Source organism: Sphaerodactylus townsendi, linkage group LG10, assembly GCF_021028975.2.
Source record: "Sphaerodactylus townsendi isolate TG3544 linkage group LG10, MPM_Stown_v2.3, whole genome shotgun sequence".
NCBI classification, from domain to species: domain Eukaryota; kingdom Metazoa; phylum Chordata; class Lepidosauria; order Squamata; family Sphaerodactylidae; genus Sphaerodactylus; species Sphaerodactylus townsendi.
The window spans coordinates 61,850,226-61,866,791 of NC_059434.1; the positions used below are offsets into that span (position 1 = coordinate 61,850,226).

Genomic DNA, 16,566 nt, shown 5'->3' on the forward strand with positions numbered 1-16,566 from the left:
GTCCTCAGTTTAGTGTTTACAGAATTAACATCAGCATTTGGAATGTAGCTCCTAACAAACAATGAACTTTTTTTTTAGCAATGGGTCAAATGTTAATTGCATTGCATTTCAACCAGCAATCTGGCTGCTGCATGTTGTGCCCGTGGAAGTTTCCAAACACTTTTCAAAGGCATACAATGTGTTACAATGCTCTCTGCAATGGTTCACAGATAATTCTCAGGAATGCCTAACGTCTGCCTCCGTGTGTTTGATTTGCATGTGAGAAAGCCTTGCGTAGGTAAAGCTTTTCTACATTCCCTGGGAATTAGAATAATGCAGAACAACTGCAGAAGCAGTCAGCGATATGAGCCAGGCATGTGCAAAGAGGCCTGAGACTATGATAACTGGACGATATGGACCCTTTCTTGATTATACTTTCCCATCAGTGGGTATTTAACAAGCAGTATCTCTTGCCATGGGGTTCATATAATCACTTTGCTTTTGAGTCAACAGCATCATTTTACAAAGAGATGTGGAGAGTTTTACCACATATTTGCATCTAGCTTGAAAAAACTGGAAAAGCAGGAAGTGGTAAAATTCTCCTTGCGGTTTGGCAGCATAACACGACTAATCAGCTTACCAAGTGGCCATGTGTATGCTACGGTAAATAGTCTTTTAGTAAATGACCACCTGTATTATTTACCCTCCATTTGCTAACAACACATCCATGAAATTGTAGCCATGAACATCAGAAGTGGTAAAGTACTTCACGTATATTCTCACAACTGCCCAACTATTTCATTTTCAAGCTGTTCTCTGGTATGTGCGAAAAAATCCATCTCAATTAAAAATAGCCAGCATACACACATACCTGAAGAGTCAATTCAGCAAAACCGCAGCTGTTCTTTGACAATAGAACCTTGAGTGAAAAATAAACTTTTTTTCTCTTTCCAGTCTTGCATGTCTGCAGGATCCATTTGTTGGTCCCTGAAAGCGAGTCAGGCCCTCCAAAAGGACAGCTTTATTTTTTATCTAACAGTGACTTTGTGAGTCAGCGTTTTCCAGCCTGACATATTTTACTGGGCAGTGCACTAGTCCCTTTTTTGTTTACTGAAGTCTACACGCTGTACTTGTATTATATATTCCTGTCTTGTTAAATGGATGAGAGCTATTTTAAGATGTGCGCTTCAGTTGTTGGGGCACAAGGTGAATTAAGCTACAAACAGAACAATCTGTACAATAGCATCTAACTAGGGGGTATAACTATTAATGAGAATTATACTTGTGTCACTGCTTACATCGGAACACACTCTTTTAACCTCCCCCCCCCCAATACCCCTGTTGAGGCTCCCTTTTATTCATTTTGCTGATTCCCCATAAAATTACCACAGTGACTGAAACGGTTGGCTACTCAGCATTCTTACTACTGGACTCTTTACTTTTTTTTTTACTGGAACTTATTATCTAAAGTTTAAGATAGGAAACAGGTGGTCCAGTATCATGCAGTGTTGTGGCTAGGATTGCAGCCTTCAAGCATTCTTCAAAAAACTGTCCTTCAAAACCTCATTTACATTTATCTGATCTGCACATTTGACTAAATAAAGCAGCAGTGGCGTAGTGGTTAAGAGCAGGTGTACTCTAATCTGGAGGAACTGGGTTTGATTCCCCGCTCTGCTGCCTGAACTGTGGAGACTTATCTGGGGAGTTCAGATTAGCATGTACACTCCAACACACGCCAGCTGGGTGACCTTGGGCTAGTCACAGTTTTTCTGACTCTCTGACTATTTCTCAGCCCCACCCACCTCACAGGGTGTTTGTTGTGAGGGGGGAAGGGAAAGGAGTTTGTAAGCCCCTTTGAGTCTCCTATAGGAGAGAAAGGTGGGATATGAATCCAACTCTTCTTCTTCTTCTTCTTCTTCTTCTTCTTCTTCTTCTTCTTCTTCTTCTTCTTCTTCTTCTTCTTCTTCTTCTTCTTCTTCTTCTTCTTCTTCTTCTTCTTCTTTCCAAAGCACATCTCAACAATCAAAACCACACACATTTATGACTACAAAATTATAGAAAAGGGTGTGTTTTATTGTTTTAGTTGTAAGCTACCTCACACATACAAATGGGGTGGGAAACAGTACATTATACCGCTTAGACTACCAGGCTAGGGTCAGGGAGAACCAGGTTTGAAACCACATTCTATCATGGAAGCCTTAATTTGCTCTTTATGCCCTGCTTTTCTCCACAAAAGGGACCCAAAACTGCTTACAACATTCTCCCTTTACCCAGTTTATCCTTGCAACTATCTTGGCCCAAAAGTTTACAAACTGCTAATCTGGAGGGTCTGATTGCTCTCTGGGAGACCATTTGAGAATCTCTTCATGGGTGCTACTTTGAGTACATAAGATAATACAGGATATAAGTTCAAGGAATATAGGAATATCAGATCACTTCTTGTGCATTTAAGAGATCATTGTGATGAGTGAGATTTACAATATGAACTGACTATCTTACTTTCCCACCCCCAACAGAAATACTTAACTGAGCACAATTTCAAAAATGCAAAAACAGACGATTTCTGGAGAGCTATGGAAGAGGTATGTTCTGCAAAAATTTTGACTTTGAGATATGAAATGAAATGTTTGTTTACTTGCCTCATGGAGAATCTCTTCCTGCCATCTTTCCCATTGCTTAGGGAAAGGAACTACACATCAAGTATTCACATATCTTAAGCAACCTTGCATCACTGAGAGCCAGTCTCGACTTCTGCACAACAGGGGAGCTATAAATAGCTTTTTTTGCCACTTAATAATGTCAAGTAGGGTTGCCAGATCAAAGTTGAGAATTCCTGAAAATTTCAGGAGAGAGGGGAGCCTGGGCTGCAGCGTTTGGGAAAAAGAGGGACTTCCATGTGGTTTAAAGATACAGATGCCACCTTCCAAAGCAAACACCTTCTGTGGGAGAACTGACCTCTAGTCTGAAGAGAAGTTGTAATTCTGGGAAATCTCCAGATCCAACCTGGATGTTGGCAACCCTAAATGAGGCAAAGAAACTAGTCCCCGGAATAGCTACAGCAGTGATTCTATGGAGGTTGAACTTTGAAGGTTGGGGATCTGTATTATATATTCACCATCTAGACATCTAGATATGTTGAGGTATTAGATTAATTTAATATTGTTTTATCATATTATCAGCAACTGTTTTAAGTTTGTATGTAAGCTGCCCTGAGCCCAGCTGTGGCTGGGAAGAGTGGTCATTGAAAAAGAACACGAGACAGTCACTAAATACCATGATTTGAAAATCGAGATTCAGCTACTATGGCACAAACCATCTGAGGTCGTCCCAGTGGTAATCAGCATGCTGGGCGTCATTCCGAAAACACTGGGACAGCACTTGAAACAACTTCTAATTGACAAAATCAATATGTGCCAGATTCAGAGGGCAGCTCTGCTGGGATCCGCACAGTACTCTACTATGCCAATAAATTACAATGTCTTGGGCCTCTGGGTGAGGCTCGAGTTGTAATGAAAGGCCAACCACAACCAGCTAAAGAATTGAGATCTGTGATATTGAACAAAATATAATAATAGTACACCCTGTGGAGAACCACATTTGTATTTGTCATCAACCAATAGCCACATTTACTTACATCCCTGGCCTGGGAATTGAATCCCAGGAAGGCTTACAGCTTACCCATTCCTGTGGTAATGGTTGTTTCAAGGTAGACCCCTCCTGCCAGCCATTGGCCTGCAATCTGCAAAGCTTTGTCCACTTTCCAGGAGCCACGCTGGGGAACAGTGCTTTATGTAGCATAGCTAAAAGCAACGTGCGTCTCTCAAACTGAGTATGACTGAGCAGTAAGTAATGTCAGTAAGTGGCTGAGATGTGAGTAGCAAGCAAGCAAGGGACAGGGTATGTGTATCCTGCTTCTGCATGACTCCATCCTGCTCACTCCTGCTTCCACAGTGAGGGTGGCTGCTGCTAAATGGCACTGATTTGCTTTTCTTCTTAGGCAAGTGGTGAGCAAGTGAAAGAAGTAATGGACACCTGGACCCGGCAGATGGGATACCCTGTGCTGAATGTGGATTCTAACTCAACAATCACGCAGAAACGTTTCCTCCTGGACCCTAAAGCAAATGCTTCTCATCCATCTTCAATATTCAGGTGCAGTTTCTCCATAGTTCACTATGGTGTTGCCATATTGGCTGGATCTAGCCAGGGGTGTACCGCCCAGGGGGACATTTGGGGTCAAATGTCCCCAGGCTTTGGCCATTTAGTCATGTGGGGGGTGGAAAATTGCTTTAGGGCATACTGAGGTCAGAGAAAAGTAAATAGGAACCCTGTGTGATAATCCACATTGTGGTTGTTTGTCATTCTGGAGCGTTGGACTAGGGCCTTGGAAATCTGGGTTCATATCCCAATCAGTGATAAAGCTTATTAGGTTACCTTGAGGAGTCCCTCACCCTTTCATCCTCACCTGTCTCACAGGGTATTGGCAATGAAGACTGTATGTGAGTTCCTTGGGAGAAGAATGGGATAAAAATGGATTGATAGTTCATGCTGGTAGCCTTGGAAAGTCAGAATGCTAATTTAAGGAATCATACATTTTCTCCTTCTGCTTGTTTAACACAACAGGAAATATCAAGGTCTTTTGCTGTGTCATGCTTCACAGACATCTTTAAATGTTGCCCTGTTTTTCTTTTGTTTCAGTTACATGTGGAATATTCCAGTGAAATGGCATGAGGAGAATACGTCCAGTATAGTGCTCTACAAAATGTCAGAATTATCAGGTATCTCTAACTAACAGACAATGGCTACCTGCCCAATGCGCTTTAATAAGAAGCAATAAAATGGTGAACTTTGATTTAAATATCAGTCTTTCTTTGCTTGGACTATTTAATAAAAATCACATCGACATATACAGGAACAAAAAGAAAACAATGTACGTAGCTGTCTGATATCAGATCAGACCATTTGTCAGATTTGCACATCAAGTGAAAAAATCCTTTGCTTGTAAAATAAGTAGCCAGGTTCAAGGTATGATACCTCTGGTTGGTTAGCAATTCCTTCTCCAGAATCAACTGAGCTGGTATTTGAGCCAGTTCTTTAAATCCTAAAACTAAGATCTTTCTGAAGACTTATCTTTCAACATATCAAGGTACCTCACCAACTCCAAATCCACTTGTAACCTGTCCCGTATCTATTGTTCTCCTACAAATCTGCTTTAACATGGCATAGTAAATATGAGTTGAATTATGGGTAGGGAAAGTAGTGCAGCAAGCATATAAGCACTCCACCAAACCCACCTCAAATCCATTTTGACAATAGAGATTATTCACAACATAAATCAGAAATGACTGAGTGAGTGGTAAGCACCACAATGGGCTGAATTCATAGTTAAGCAATTGTGTGACTGTTTTGCCATTTGCCTTGCTGACCCTCAAAAAGTCAATAATGGCAGTTGAGCATGAGCTGTGGTCTGCATTCATGATGAAGCAAACAGATACCAGTTCGTTGAGGATTCAGATTTCCTTTATCCATTAGCCTACCTGTCATTGTGTTAAATCATCCAATGTGCTCTTCAGTCCTTTCCAAATATGAGCAATTGGCCAAATCCATGACAACAGTGGGGAAATACTTAACCTCAAATTTTGGAATAGACTCACTGCAGCCAGAAGACTAGACGTAAAATATCCCTGGCTTTTCTACATTCTATGTACTTCAGTGCAGTATAGCATAAACTCATTGCCTCTACACTTACATTGCTTCAGTGGGCTACGCTTTTATAGCCAGTTATAAGACATGCAGTAGCACAAATGAAGAAGTTAGTGCAGTTCTGCAAAGCTTAAACACTAAATGGTTAGGATAAAACTGTGAGGGGGGGGCTTCCATTTGTTATCGCATTAACTGCAGCAAGCTGATACTGCAGGCTAGTCTCTACTAACATCTTCATCATGCAGATATAAGTGCTTGATTTGCTTTTTTATTTTGCACTCTTCCTATAAATCATTCTGACTACTCTGGGCAGAGTTCACACACATGGCTGTTTTTACAAGTGATGCTTGAATTTATCTCTGCATTTCCCCCATTTATTAATCAAGTTAAAAAGCAACAGGGAGTAGAATGGTATGTTTGGTTTCAAATGTTTGGTTTTAGTATGTTTGGTTTTAAATGGTTTTAGATGTTGACTAGTCTGATTTCTAGTCAAGCTGACATGACACAAGTTATGTATTTCATGCTAAAAGGCATGGAAACACATTTTAACTGTTTCTAGGTTTACAACAAGTGAGTATAGGTGGTCAATTTGCCACAAGGAAAATGTTTTTTAAAAATCTGTTAACTTCTGAAATGTGTGCTAAAGTGTTGTACGGCAGTCGACCATGACTGGTTTTGCAATATTCTGTGATTGCTGGTTCTTCAGCCCTACTTACTAACTTGTGCTATTGCTATAGAGCAAAATTTTTTAGTTCTACTGATTCCTTCATTACTGCTACAACATTTCATCACAGAGGCGTAGCTCCAAGGGAACGGGGGGTGCGACGGACCAGGTGTGCACCCCTGTGGGGGTGTAGTGAGGGTGTTCCAGGGGCGGGGTGGGGGTGGGAGCGTTCCGGAGTGGGGGCAGAGGACGCACTGGTGTACAGGGCACTTCCCCCCTTGCTACGCCTGTTTCATCACCCCTTCTAGTTTCTCTCTTTACAGATGTAGATGAGAGGAAGAAAGGATAAAAGAATCCTACTGTGTGAAATTTTAATTATCCATGCCCTATTTTTTTCCAAGTATACTTAACTCAAGAGTAATAGCTTTATTTTATAATGCTGCATCTGTTGCATGTATATTTACACCTCCAGCATATTTAAAAAGAACAAATATTAGTTTGACCACCAAAAAGGCTATCCTGGGATCTACATGGACAGAAGTCTTGTGGGACATGGGGCGTAAAACTGAGCAGGGCAAGACTGAGTGAAAATCTAACCAATAATATTAAAGATATGGTTTCTCACTAAAGAACCCACCCCCACCTCCACTAGCACATTAATTAATTTTTAAAACATGTCTTCCTGGAAAATAGCATTTAAACCTTTCCATATACATAAATAGCAGTACTGTGAATTCTAAAAATTCTGGAAAGAAAGTAAGGAAGACAGAGTCTGTACAAATAAATGTTCACAGTTCAGGGAAATAACTTCCCCATTCATCAACACCAATCACAGACAGGCAGCTACTGAATCATGTACAGAATATAGTGCTAAGGGCTGCCATCTTTACTACACATAAGAATCCATAACTGAAAACATATATATGCCATAAACAGCCACTTTGTACTAAACCCAAGCTAGATCTCTATAGGTTTAGCCTTAGGCCACAAGTTTAAACACAGCTGTATTGTCAAAGGCTTTCATGGTCAGAATCATCTGGCTATTGTGGTTTTTTCAGGGTGTATGGCCAAGGTCTGTAGTTTTAGCTCCTAACATTTCACCTACATGTATGGCTGGCATCTTTAGAGGCATATCAGTCATAGATATGGACAAAATGTCAGGAGCTAAAATTACCAGACCACATCCACACAGCCCAGAAACCCCACAATAGCCAACTAAATACAGTTGCTAGGGAACAAGTCCAATAAAACTATGAGTAAATATGCTGAATATCATACTGTCACTAAGACAAATAGTAAATATTAATAAAAATATTACCCTCATCTATCTTGGGGCAATAAATATTTCTTAGTCTGGAAGAGAGAAATGCCAATTAACCTAATTTCAGTAATTCAGTTTAAGTTCTTTTGCTGAGACACTGCTTTCAGTTTTGAAACAATCCATATATCAAAGTTAAAGACTTTCTAAAGTGGTGTACCAAAAGATCCACCAATTAAACAGAACAAACTAAACAGAACAATTTTAATTAAATTGGCTCAGGTTTCTTGTGAATGCAGGATGTAACCGTCTGATTGCCTCATTGATCTCAGAAGCTATTGGAACAGGTAGAAGGAGAAGTGAAAAAAACTTCTTGCTGACAACTTCATAATTAGCTTATCTTTAAAGTTATGAAATAGCAAAAATAACAATCTTGAGTCAATGCTGATATTCTATCAGTTCCAGTATTTTTTTTAAAGGAGGGGGAGTATCTTATTCTATGGTTTCTTAAAATGAAATATATCTGTGGGAACCGAGACAGGGCACAAAGGAAAAACAAAGAGCATAAAATTGGAAAAATGTACAAAAGATAAATACTGCTAGAGAAAAAACCAGGTTAATGAAAGTTATAAAACCAGTTACGGGTTGATCATTTTAGGAAAGAGATGCTATTAGAGGCATTGCTTCTTGCCATTTACTCTTATCACGACAGTTGAGATGAGTTTTTCCTCTTGTGGAAAGAAACAGTGACATGAGCTTTGAGCTGGTCTCAGTAGGTAATGAACAGCTGAGTCGTACTAGGTTAACATTACAGATTGTGTAGTGCATATGAGGCATTCCAAGATTCTGACAGAAATCCTTACAATAGCCATATAAGAAAGATAGGAATACCAACCTCCAGGTAGGACCTAGGGATCCTCCAGAATTATAGCTCTTCTCTACCCTACAGAGGTAATTTCCCCTAGAGAAAACAGATATTCTGATAGTTGCGCTCTTTGGCATTATATTCCCCAGGCTTCGCCACCATATCTTCAGGTGTGTCTCATCCTGGAACTGGCAACTGTTCTACCCTATCCCCCACTGTTGGCCAGGGAAAACTGGCATCCCTAAAGGAAGGCCATGATTTTATCACTTGGCTTTGGTGTGGATGAGAAAAATCATACAATATGGCCTTCCACATACATGGTGAGGGTCTCTACATGCTCAGGAGGCTCCCCAGGTACTTGGAAAAATTAAGACATTGAAACTGAATTCTAAGATAAAAGGAAAAATAAGTCTTTTTTTAAAGAGTTTGGATTTATACCCCCCTTTCTCACATGTAAGGAGACTCAAGGGGGCTTACAAACTCCTTTTCCTTCTTCTTCCCACAACAGACACCTTGTGAAGTAGATGGGTCTGGGAGAGTTCTGAGAGAATTGTGACTAGCCCAAGGTCACCCAGGAGGCTTTATGTGTAGGAGCAGGGAAACAAATCCAGTTCACCAGATAAGAGTCTGTCACTCAGTTGGAGGAGTGGGGAATCAAACCCGGTTCTCCAGATTAGATTCCACCTGCTCTTAACTATTACATCATACTGTCACTCACACAAGAGCAAAGTGCACTGTCCATGACCCTCCACATACATGTGGTGGCCATTTTGTGTGAATAGGGCAACACATATATTTTCCAGATTTGGTACATGCAAACATGTACTTTCAAAAATCTAGGTGTCTGATTACCCAGACTGAAACTGGAAAATACATCGGATACCCTATACACACCAAATGGCTACTACTGTCCCATTACACAAAATTGGAGTGCCAAAACATAGTGAGTAAACATGGCTACTGTCTGTTAAGAACTGTAAATGCTTCAAAAGAAAGAAAGCTGAGAGCACATGAATGTCAGATAAAGGACTAAAGGTGCAAATATGAAATCAGTCTGTTCAAGCTTCAAGACCTCACACAATGTTCAAGAGGAACATTAAGGGATTATGGGATTTTGTGGGGTGTTCCAAATTATCCCCTCCTCCCATGAGTCCACATGGCCCCTAATTTACTGACAACTTATTACTCATAGATTCTGAAGGTAACAAAAACAAAAACAGGAGCTTGTTTAAAGCCCTCTAATAAAATAATGGTTAAGATGACTTTCTGAGTCAGAGACTTCCCATCTTGCACCTCATGCTTAGCAGCTCATGGCAAAACAATTTTGAAGACAATTTTGACTTTTCCTAGAATCAACTAAAAACAGTTGCTTGGAGAGCACATATTTCATGTAGCCTCACATGTATCTAAGTCTTTCACTACTGTTTCTTTATTACCACAGGAATTACACTTACTCGTCCCAACTATACTTCTCCTGATCCTTTCTTGAAAGTAAATCAGGATCATGTCGGCTTTTATCGTGTCAACTATGAAAAGGAAACCTGGGCTGACTTAGCCAATATTATGATGAAAAACCACCAGGTGAGTATCATCCAATCAATTGGTGGCTGCTTTATAGGGTCTCCACAAAGTGATTTTTTATTTTACACATCAGGCACTAACAGCTTCTCTTTTCCTTTTGTTCCCGTAGAAATTTTCTTTGGCTGACCGTGCTGGCTTTTTAGAGGATGCCTTTTCATTGGCCAGGTAGATGTCATAACGAGTTAATAATAATTGAAATGATCTGGGAAACTCAAAAACTTGCTCTCTGCTTTGTGACAATCTGATTAAGCCTAATAAACAAGCATTACACTGCTTTTGTTTTGGAAATGATAAAACGAGTTCACATAAGCATATTGCATTTTCCTTTATACCTTGCAATATTAAAGTCTAGCTGGTCAAAGTAATATTTAAGTGAAGAACAATCAGGAATTGTCATGTGTAAGGTAATATTCTACTCTGTGTCTCATCAAACAGCAGTCCTTTTCAAACTTACTTGGAAATAAGATTGATGGTAGGCTGGGGGATTTGAGTGCAACAAATACCAGATTCTGCCTGAATCTGGGTGAATTCAGACATATTTGGGCAAAAATCGGCCAAATATGTGCTGCCTGAATATGAACAAATCCAAATGCAAGGTATTTGGGCTTTCAGGGGCTTTCTGGTGTTTTTCAAGTTTTGGCCTGAAGAGGGCACATTTTTAAAGCTAGCAGCACCACAATTTCAATGTATCATCCAAAGACTGTCCTGATAATACCACCCAAGTTTGGTAAAGTTTGGTTGAGGGTGGCCAAAGTTATGGACCCCCAAAGGGGGTGCCCCATCCCCCATTGTTTCCAATGGGAATGAACAGGAGATGGGGGCTACCCCTTTTACTTTGGGATGCTTCTTGATTTTGTATTTGTCATTCAAAGCTTGTCTTGGTCTTTGAAACTCTGAACTCAGTTTTATTGGTAACATTTAGATATTGAACCAATTTTTGTGAATGTGTTTAGTTTAGACTATAACTTTTTATTTTTATTCTCACTGTTCATTGCTCTTTTTATTGAATATTCTAGCACAATTTTAATATATCATTTTTGTGTTGTTTTTTAGTTCAGGAAATGTCAATTTGAATGCAGTACTTTTGGCCTTCATTGGCTACAGCTGCCAGATTGTTTTCTACCTTGCAATTTTAGTCCCAGAAGGGCTAGAGGCTTTGTCCCTTGGTCTCTGGCTGACTGGGTAGAAAAACAGCTGGTGATAGTGCTACCTAGGAATTATGATGACTCAAAGTTCTGCCTTTTTTATTTTCTCTTGCTTGAACTGTCTTGCCTGAGGGATCTTGGATTTAACGTCTCTCATCAATACATCAAAAATGTAGAGTAATGCTTGTAATACTTTGTGATGGCTAAAGGCATTTAAGATGTGTGTTACTCATTTCCAGTCCTATCTGCAACCTGAACCACCGGGTTTCTTCAGTGCAGTATAATGACTTTATATGTCGCAATAGCAACTGAGATGCTATGTCTTTGTACATATCTTGTATCTGGGCATACAACTGATGTTCAATGCAGCGGGTCCCAGATGAACATGCCCATTAGAAAGAAGAATGTGCTAGATGAATATAACTAGTTTGAATATAACTAAATCATATTATTTCCAACAACGTTATTCTAAAATAAAGCAGGATTTGAAACACCTCTCTTTTTTCTCAGGGCTGGACTACTAGAGTATGGTTATGCCCTAAACCTAACAAAATACCTACAAGATGAGAAAGACTACATACCTTGGCACAGAGTCATAGCATCAGTATCCTATATTGAAAGTATGCTGAAAGATGACCATATACTCTATCCCAAGTTTCAGGTAGAATTTTTGCCAATGATTCTTTTTTTAATGTGGAACAAAGGAAAAATATATGCCGCAATAAGACAAACAAAACCTACCTCTAGCGGAATTCCTACATGGAACAATTAGAGTGGGAGGTCTGTATATTTTTTATAGTTCTTCCAAAGGTTTAGTTTTGCACTAAGTGTGTTCTAAGTTGCCAATCAGGATAGTTATGAGATGGACTAGAAAATAAGGGTGGCATAGAAAAATTTAAAAGTGGGGGGAGGGGGAGAGAAAAATGAAGGTCAAATGAAAGAGGAGAAAGGTAATAAAAAGAGAGAGGAAATTTAGGCAAAGAGAAGATCTGGATGAGCAGACAAAACTATGGAAAAGTAATAGCTGTGGATCTGACCAACTTTTCTGGTTATGTAAAAGGAAAGAGAGGTCCTTTGTTGGACACAAATATTGTCATGGGGATCATGGAACCTGCATAGACAAAAGGCATGCAGGTCAGGGACTGTTGAAAAGTAGCAAATTGGGCAAAATTAAGAGGGAAAGGGTTGGCTGGATCCAACCCAATGATTTTCCCATACAGACCAGCTCAGCAAACTATTTTCTGCCGAATATTTTCTTAACATTTTCATATATTCATATCACTTATTGGCAAAAAGTATGAAATGGCAAAAAGGAATAGAAGTGGTCATTACATTTGGTTCCAAGATAATTTTATTTTCCAAACATACGTACTGTAGGGCAGCTTTGTCAAGCACTCCTTTATCCCTTTCCTTCAGTGCCATTTTCTGTTTTCCACCGGAAAATATTGCCCCCCAAGCCACCCATACTTTTGCTGGGGAGACTTTATTGGAACATAATCCTTTGTTTTTATTATGTTATGCTGCTAGCATTGTTATGAGTCACTATTTACCAAAATGTGAGGATAGAAATATTTTTAAAAAACATTAATGAAAGCATCACAATGGTCATTGATACTAGACTTGTCTTTCAGGCATACTTCCGTAACCTACTCAAACCCATTGTAACCCAACTGGGATGGGACAACAAAGGAAACCATATTGACAGGTGAAGACTTCATTTCACTAACAGACTTCTATTTCCAGAACTTGTTAGATAATTCTTGATTCTGAATGTGCCATATTCTTTTCAAGCTCATCAGCAATCCCCTCTCTATTGCACAGAGATGAAACCTACTGGAAAAGATTTAAATCTCATATACAGTTCAGGATAATTAATTCCCATTATTGTGCACAGGAAGTCAATCTCTTAAGTTTTAAGGAGCTAATCGGGTCTAAAATGGTTGATCAGCTCTCTACAGCTCTTTAGCACTAACTAGCTTTTCAACAATGAAAACATTATAATGGGTTCACCTTCGAACATTCCTTTTTATGGTACAGTATAAGGCACTTTCGCACATAAAGATTATTCCACTTCCAATCCACTTTAACAATTGTTTACAAGTGAGTTTTGCTATTTCACACAGTAAAATCCAGCTGCAAAGTGCATTGAAAGTGGATTGAAAGTGTATTATTCTGCATGTGCGAAAGTGCATGTTCCTGAAAATCCAAAACAGACACCCAAAATTGCCTTACCATTGAAGACCTAGAGGTGTAACACTTTTGATCCTAGCCAAATTGTACATTCTTAAACATATTTTAATTAATCCTTGATTTTTTTCCTCTCCCTGCCTCTTCCTTTCAGCCTTCTTCGTGTGACAGTTCTGGATTTTGCATGTAGCATGGATGATCCAGAGGCTTTGAGTAACGCATCTAGTTTATTTACGGACTGGCAAAAGGGAATAAGGTAAATATATGCTACATTTCATTTAAAGAAGTATGTGGGATACTCATGTAAAATATATCTAAAAATTTAACCAATAGTATTATTTTTCCATTTTAGCCCAGATGTAAATCTCCGCCTCCTTGTCTACCGCTATGGAATGCAACACTCAGGCAATGAGGAAGCTTGGAATTACATGTTTCAGAAGTACCAGAATACAACATTAGCTCAAGAAAAGGAGAAGCTGCTGTATGGCCTGGCATCTGTGCAAAATGTCACCTTGCTAAACAGGTAAAATGAGTTAATAAGTGGTTTTTTTCAGTAAACACAACACTTCTTTGAACTTCAATTTCTTCATGCATTGGTGAGCAAATTATCGCCACATCTGGCCTGCAGAACCTTTTCATTTACCACTCTAGAAACTAAACTACATGTTGAAGCCATCTACCTTTCACACTGTAGTGATCCAATGCACACAAAACATTGTTAGTCATTAAGAGCAGCAGAGCAGTAAAGAGGCTACATCTGGGTCTCTACCTCTTTTTGAGTGCTCTGTGTTGGATACCAGCTCTCCCTGTTTTAATCACCACAGCCTTCAAAAACAGATGGGAATGTGGCCTTTAAGTTGGAAAAAATGATCAGTCTTTCCGATTATCAATTTGTTCAGGCACCAAAAGAGTGGCCATGACTTACTTCGGCCACCATTGCTGTTGGGGAAGGGACAGCTTCCTGGGTGACTGCGGCCTTCCCTCGTGGCCTTGTGAGCTCCCAATGGCTCGTGAGGTTTCAGGCTTTAGGGCACCGAGCTGTGACCCTGGGCGCCCTTTTGTCGTTGGGGAGGTGGGCCTAGGCAGCCTATTTAAGGCTGGGCCCAGCCTACAACCTCCCCAAAATTTCTGTTAATAAAATTTCTGTTAATAAAATGGCTATGGCCAACTTTTCCCACACAAAAAGCATGTTGTTCTCTCATTTATTCCTGGTATGGCTAGGAGGGCTTTAGTTACTTCCCTCTAGCAGCAATGATCTGACTGGAAAGAGATGGCAGGTTTGTTTATTTCAGATCTTAGGGAAACTTTGCACCAGAGCCAATAACCATTCAATATTGTCTTTAAAGAACTTATTTAAAATAGCTCTTCTTACTCTTTCTTTTTACTCATGAAATAAACCATGATCACAATTATACAAAAACCACTAGCGTATATAAAAGATATCATTCCTTCTCCTGCTTAGCCTGCATTTAAGGATAAAATACAATGTCTAAAATTCCTAAATAGGGAACGGATTCGGCATTGGGCAGCACGTCTGCTGTCCCCCAGTAATAACTTTCCCCAGCTACTTGCATGGGGGAAAACACTAACGCCCAGGGCAGCAAGATAGTGGGAGCCATATGGGCGATGGCCTCTGGATGAATTCCCCTTGCTGCCAGAGGGCGTGAGCCACCAGCAACCCCCCAGCCCTGGGCATGTGGTTCACAGTGTCGCTCCACCCCCAGGCCTCTTATGGAGGCCCCCACCAAATGGGAAGGGCAAGCATACAGGCTCCTCCTTCCCTGAACGGATCAGTCCCCGTGCACGATCCACCAGGCTGTGACAGATGAAATGCAAATAACAACAACCATCACAGTAACCAGAATGCAACAACAAAAACTCAGATCCAGAGGAAGGGAGGCCTGAGAAGCCTTCGGCACTCAGACTGGAAGAGGCGCGGGATGGCCCGGCCTGCCCATATAAGGCTGCTAATGCCTTGTGTTTATTCTCACATGGTCTCTTCCTAATCTTAAACAAAGGCAGTACTTTGCTGCTGGGGTACAACTGCAATACACATTGTGGAATTTAAGTTCGTTCACTATTTATTGTATCAATAGATTCCAAATGATTATTAGTTTTGTTTTAGCTTTTTTTTTTTAAAGAGCAACATTTCAGTATTCGGGTTTCAGCTTCAAGTAGGGCTAAACAGTAATTGGGAGGAGGTTACTTCACAAAATTGTCATCCCCAGTGAAACATTCCTATACACCACATAATCTTTTGGCTATTTGAAGAGTGGCACCAAATGGGGATGAGGCTCATTCCGCACATGCAGAATAATGCACTTTCAAACTGCTTTCAGTGCTCTTTGAAGCTGTGCGGAATGGCAAAATCCACTTGCAAACAGTTGTGAAAGTGGTTTGAAAACGCATTATTTTGCGTGTGCGGAAGGGGCCTAAGTGTTTACAGTCTAACTTTCCTTAAAAATGAATGATTGGTGTTTATATCCCACTTTTCTCTTCTTGTAAGAGTCACAAGGTGGCTTCCAACTGCCTTCCCTCCCGCCACCCAGAACAGGCTCCTTGTGAGATAGCTGGGACTGTGAGGGTCCTAAGAGAACAGTGACTGGCTCAAGATCATCCAGCAGGCTTCAAGTGTAGGATTGAGGAAACAAACCCAGTTCACCAGATTAGAGTTTGCCACTCATGTGGAGCAGTAGAGAATCAAACCTGGTTCTCCAGATTAGAGTCTGCCGCTCTTAACCACTACTACAGTATTTCCCTCCTCATTCTAAATTTGCTTCATGAAGTAGCTAAATCTCCATGACTGTGTGACCTGGGACCGCTGAGTAGTGCAGATTATGTAGGAATGGAGCATTTACACCAAGGGGAAGAAATTGAGCTGAAAAAGCAGCAGAGAACACAAACTGTGAGACCACATACATTATCCTGAGTCTGTGGAGGAAAGGTATTATAAAATGTGATAGATAATCAGTGGGTTAATTAATGAATCGATAGATCTATTGAACTGCTGTGAACAAAGTGGGAAAACTCTATAGGCACAGTTAAATGGCTTTTATGAAACCCTGAGCCCCTTCAACCCATCTCCAGCTCTATTCATTGCCAAATATTGATTACTGCTCTAGAATTAAGTGAAGGTACAGCCTCTTACATGCTCTGATAGTAAAGGGTTTTTTGGAAGAAAGGGAGC

At 40.2% G+C, this 16,566-nt stretch overlaps 1 protein-coding gene across 1 annotated transcript in view; it reads left to right on the forward strand.

The window, feature by feature from the left end:
- The window catches only part of LOC125440344 (glutamyl aminopeptidase), a 49,147-nt gene that overhangs the window by 27,135 nt on the left and 5,446 nt on the right, over window positions 1-16,566 (forward strand). The window contains exons 9-17 of the mRNA XM_048510121.1: window positions 2,496-2,561; window positions 3,977-4,128; window positions 4,675-4,754; window positions 9,908-10,047; window positions 10,157-10,212; window positions 11,703-11,853; window positions 12,824-12,897; window positions 13,534-13,635; window positions 13,732-13,902. Coding sequence (XP_048366078.1) covers window positions 2,496-2,561; window positions 3,977-4,128; window positions 4,675-4,754; window positions 9,908-10,047; window positions 10,157-10,212; window positions 11,703-11,853; window positions 12,824-12,897; window positions 13,534-13,635; window positions 13,732-13,902 — 992 coding nt within the window. The remainder of the gene's footprint in view (window positions 1-2,495; window positions 2,562-3,976; window positions 4,129-4,674; window positions 4,755-9,907; window positions 10,048-10,156; window positions 10,213-11,702; window positions 11,854-12,823; window positions 12,898-13,533; window positions 13,636-13,731; window positions 13,903-16,566) is intronic.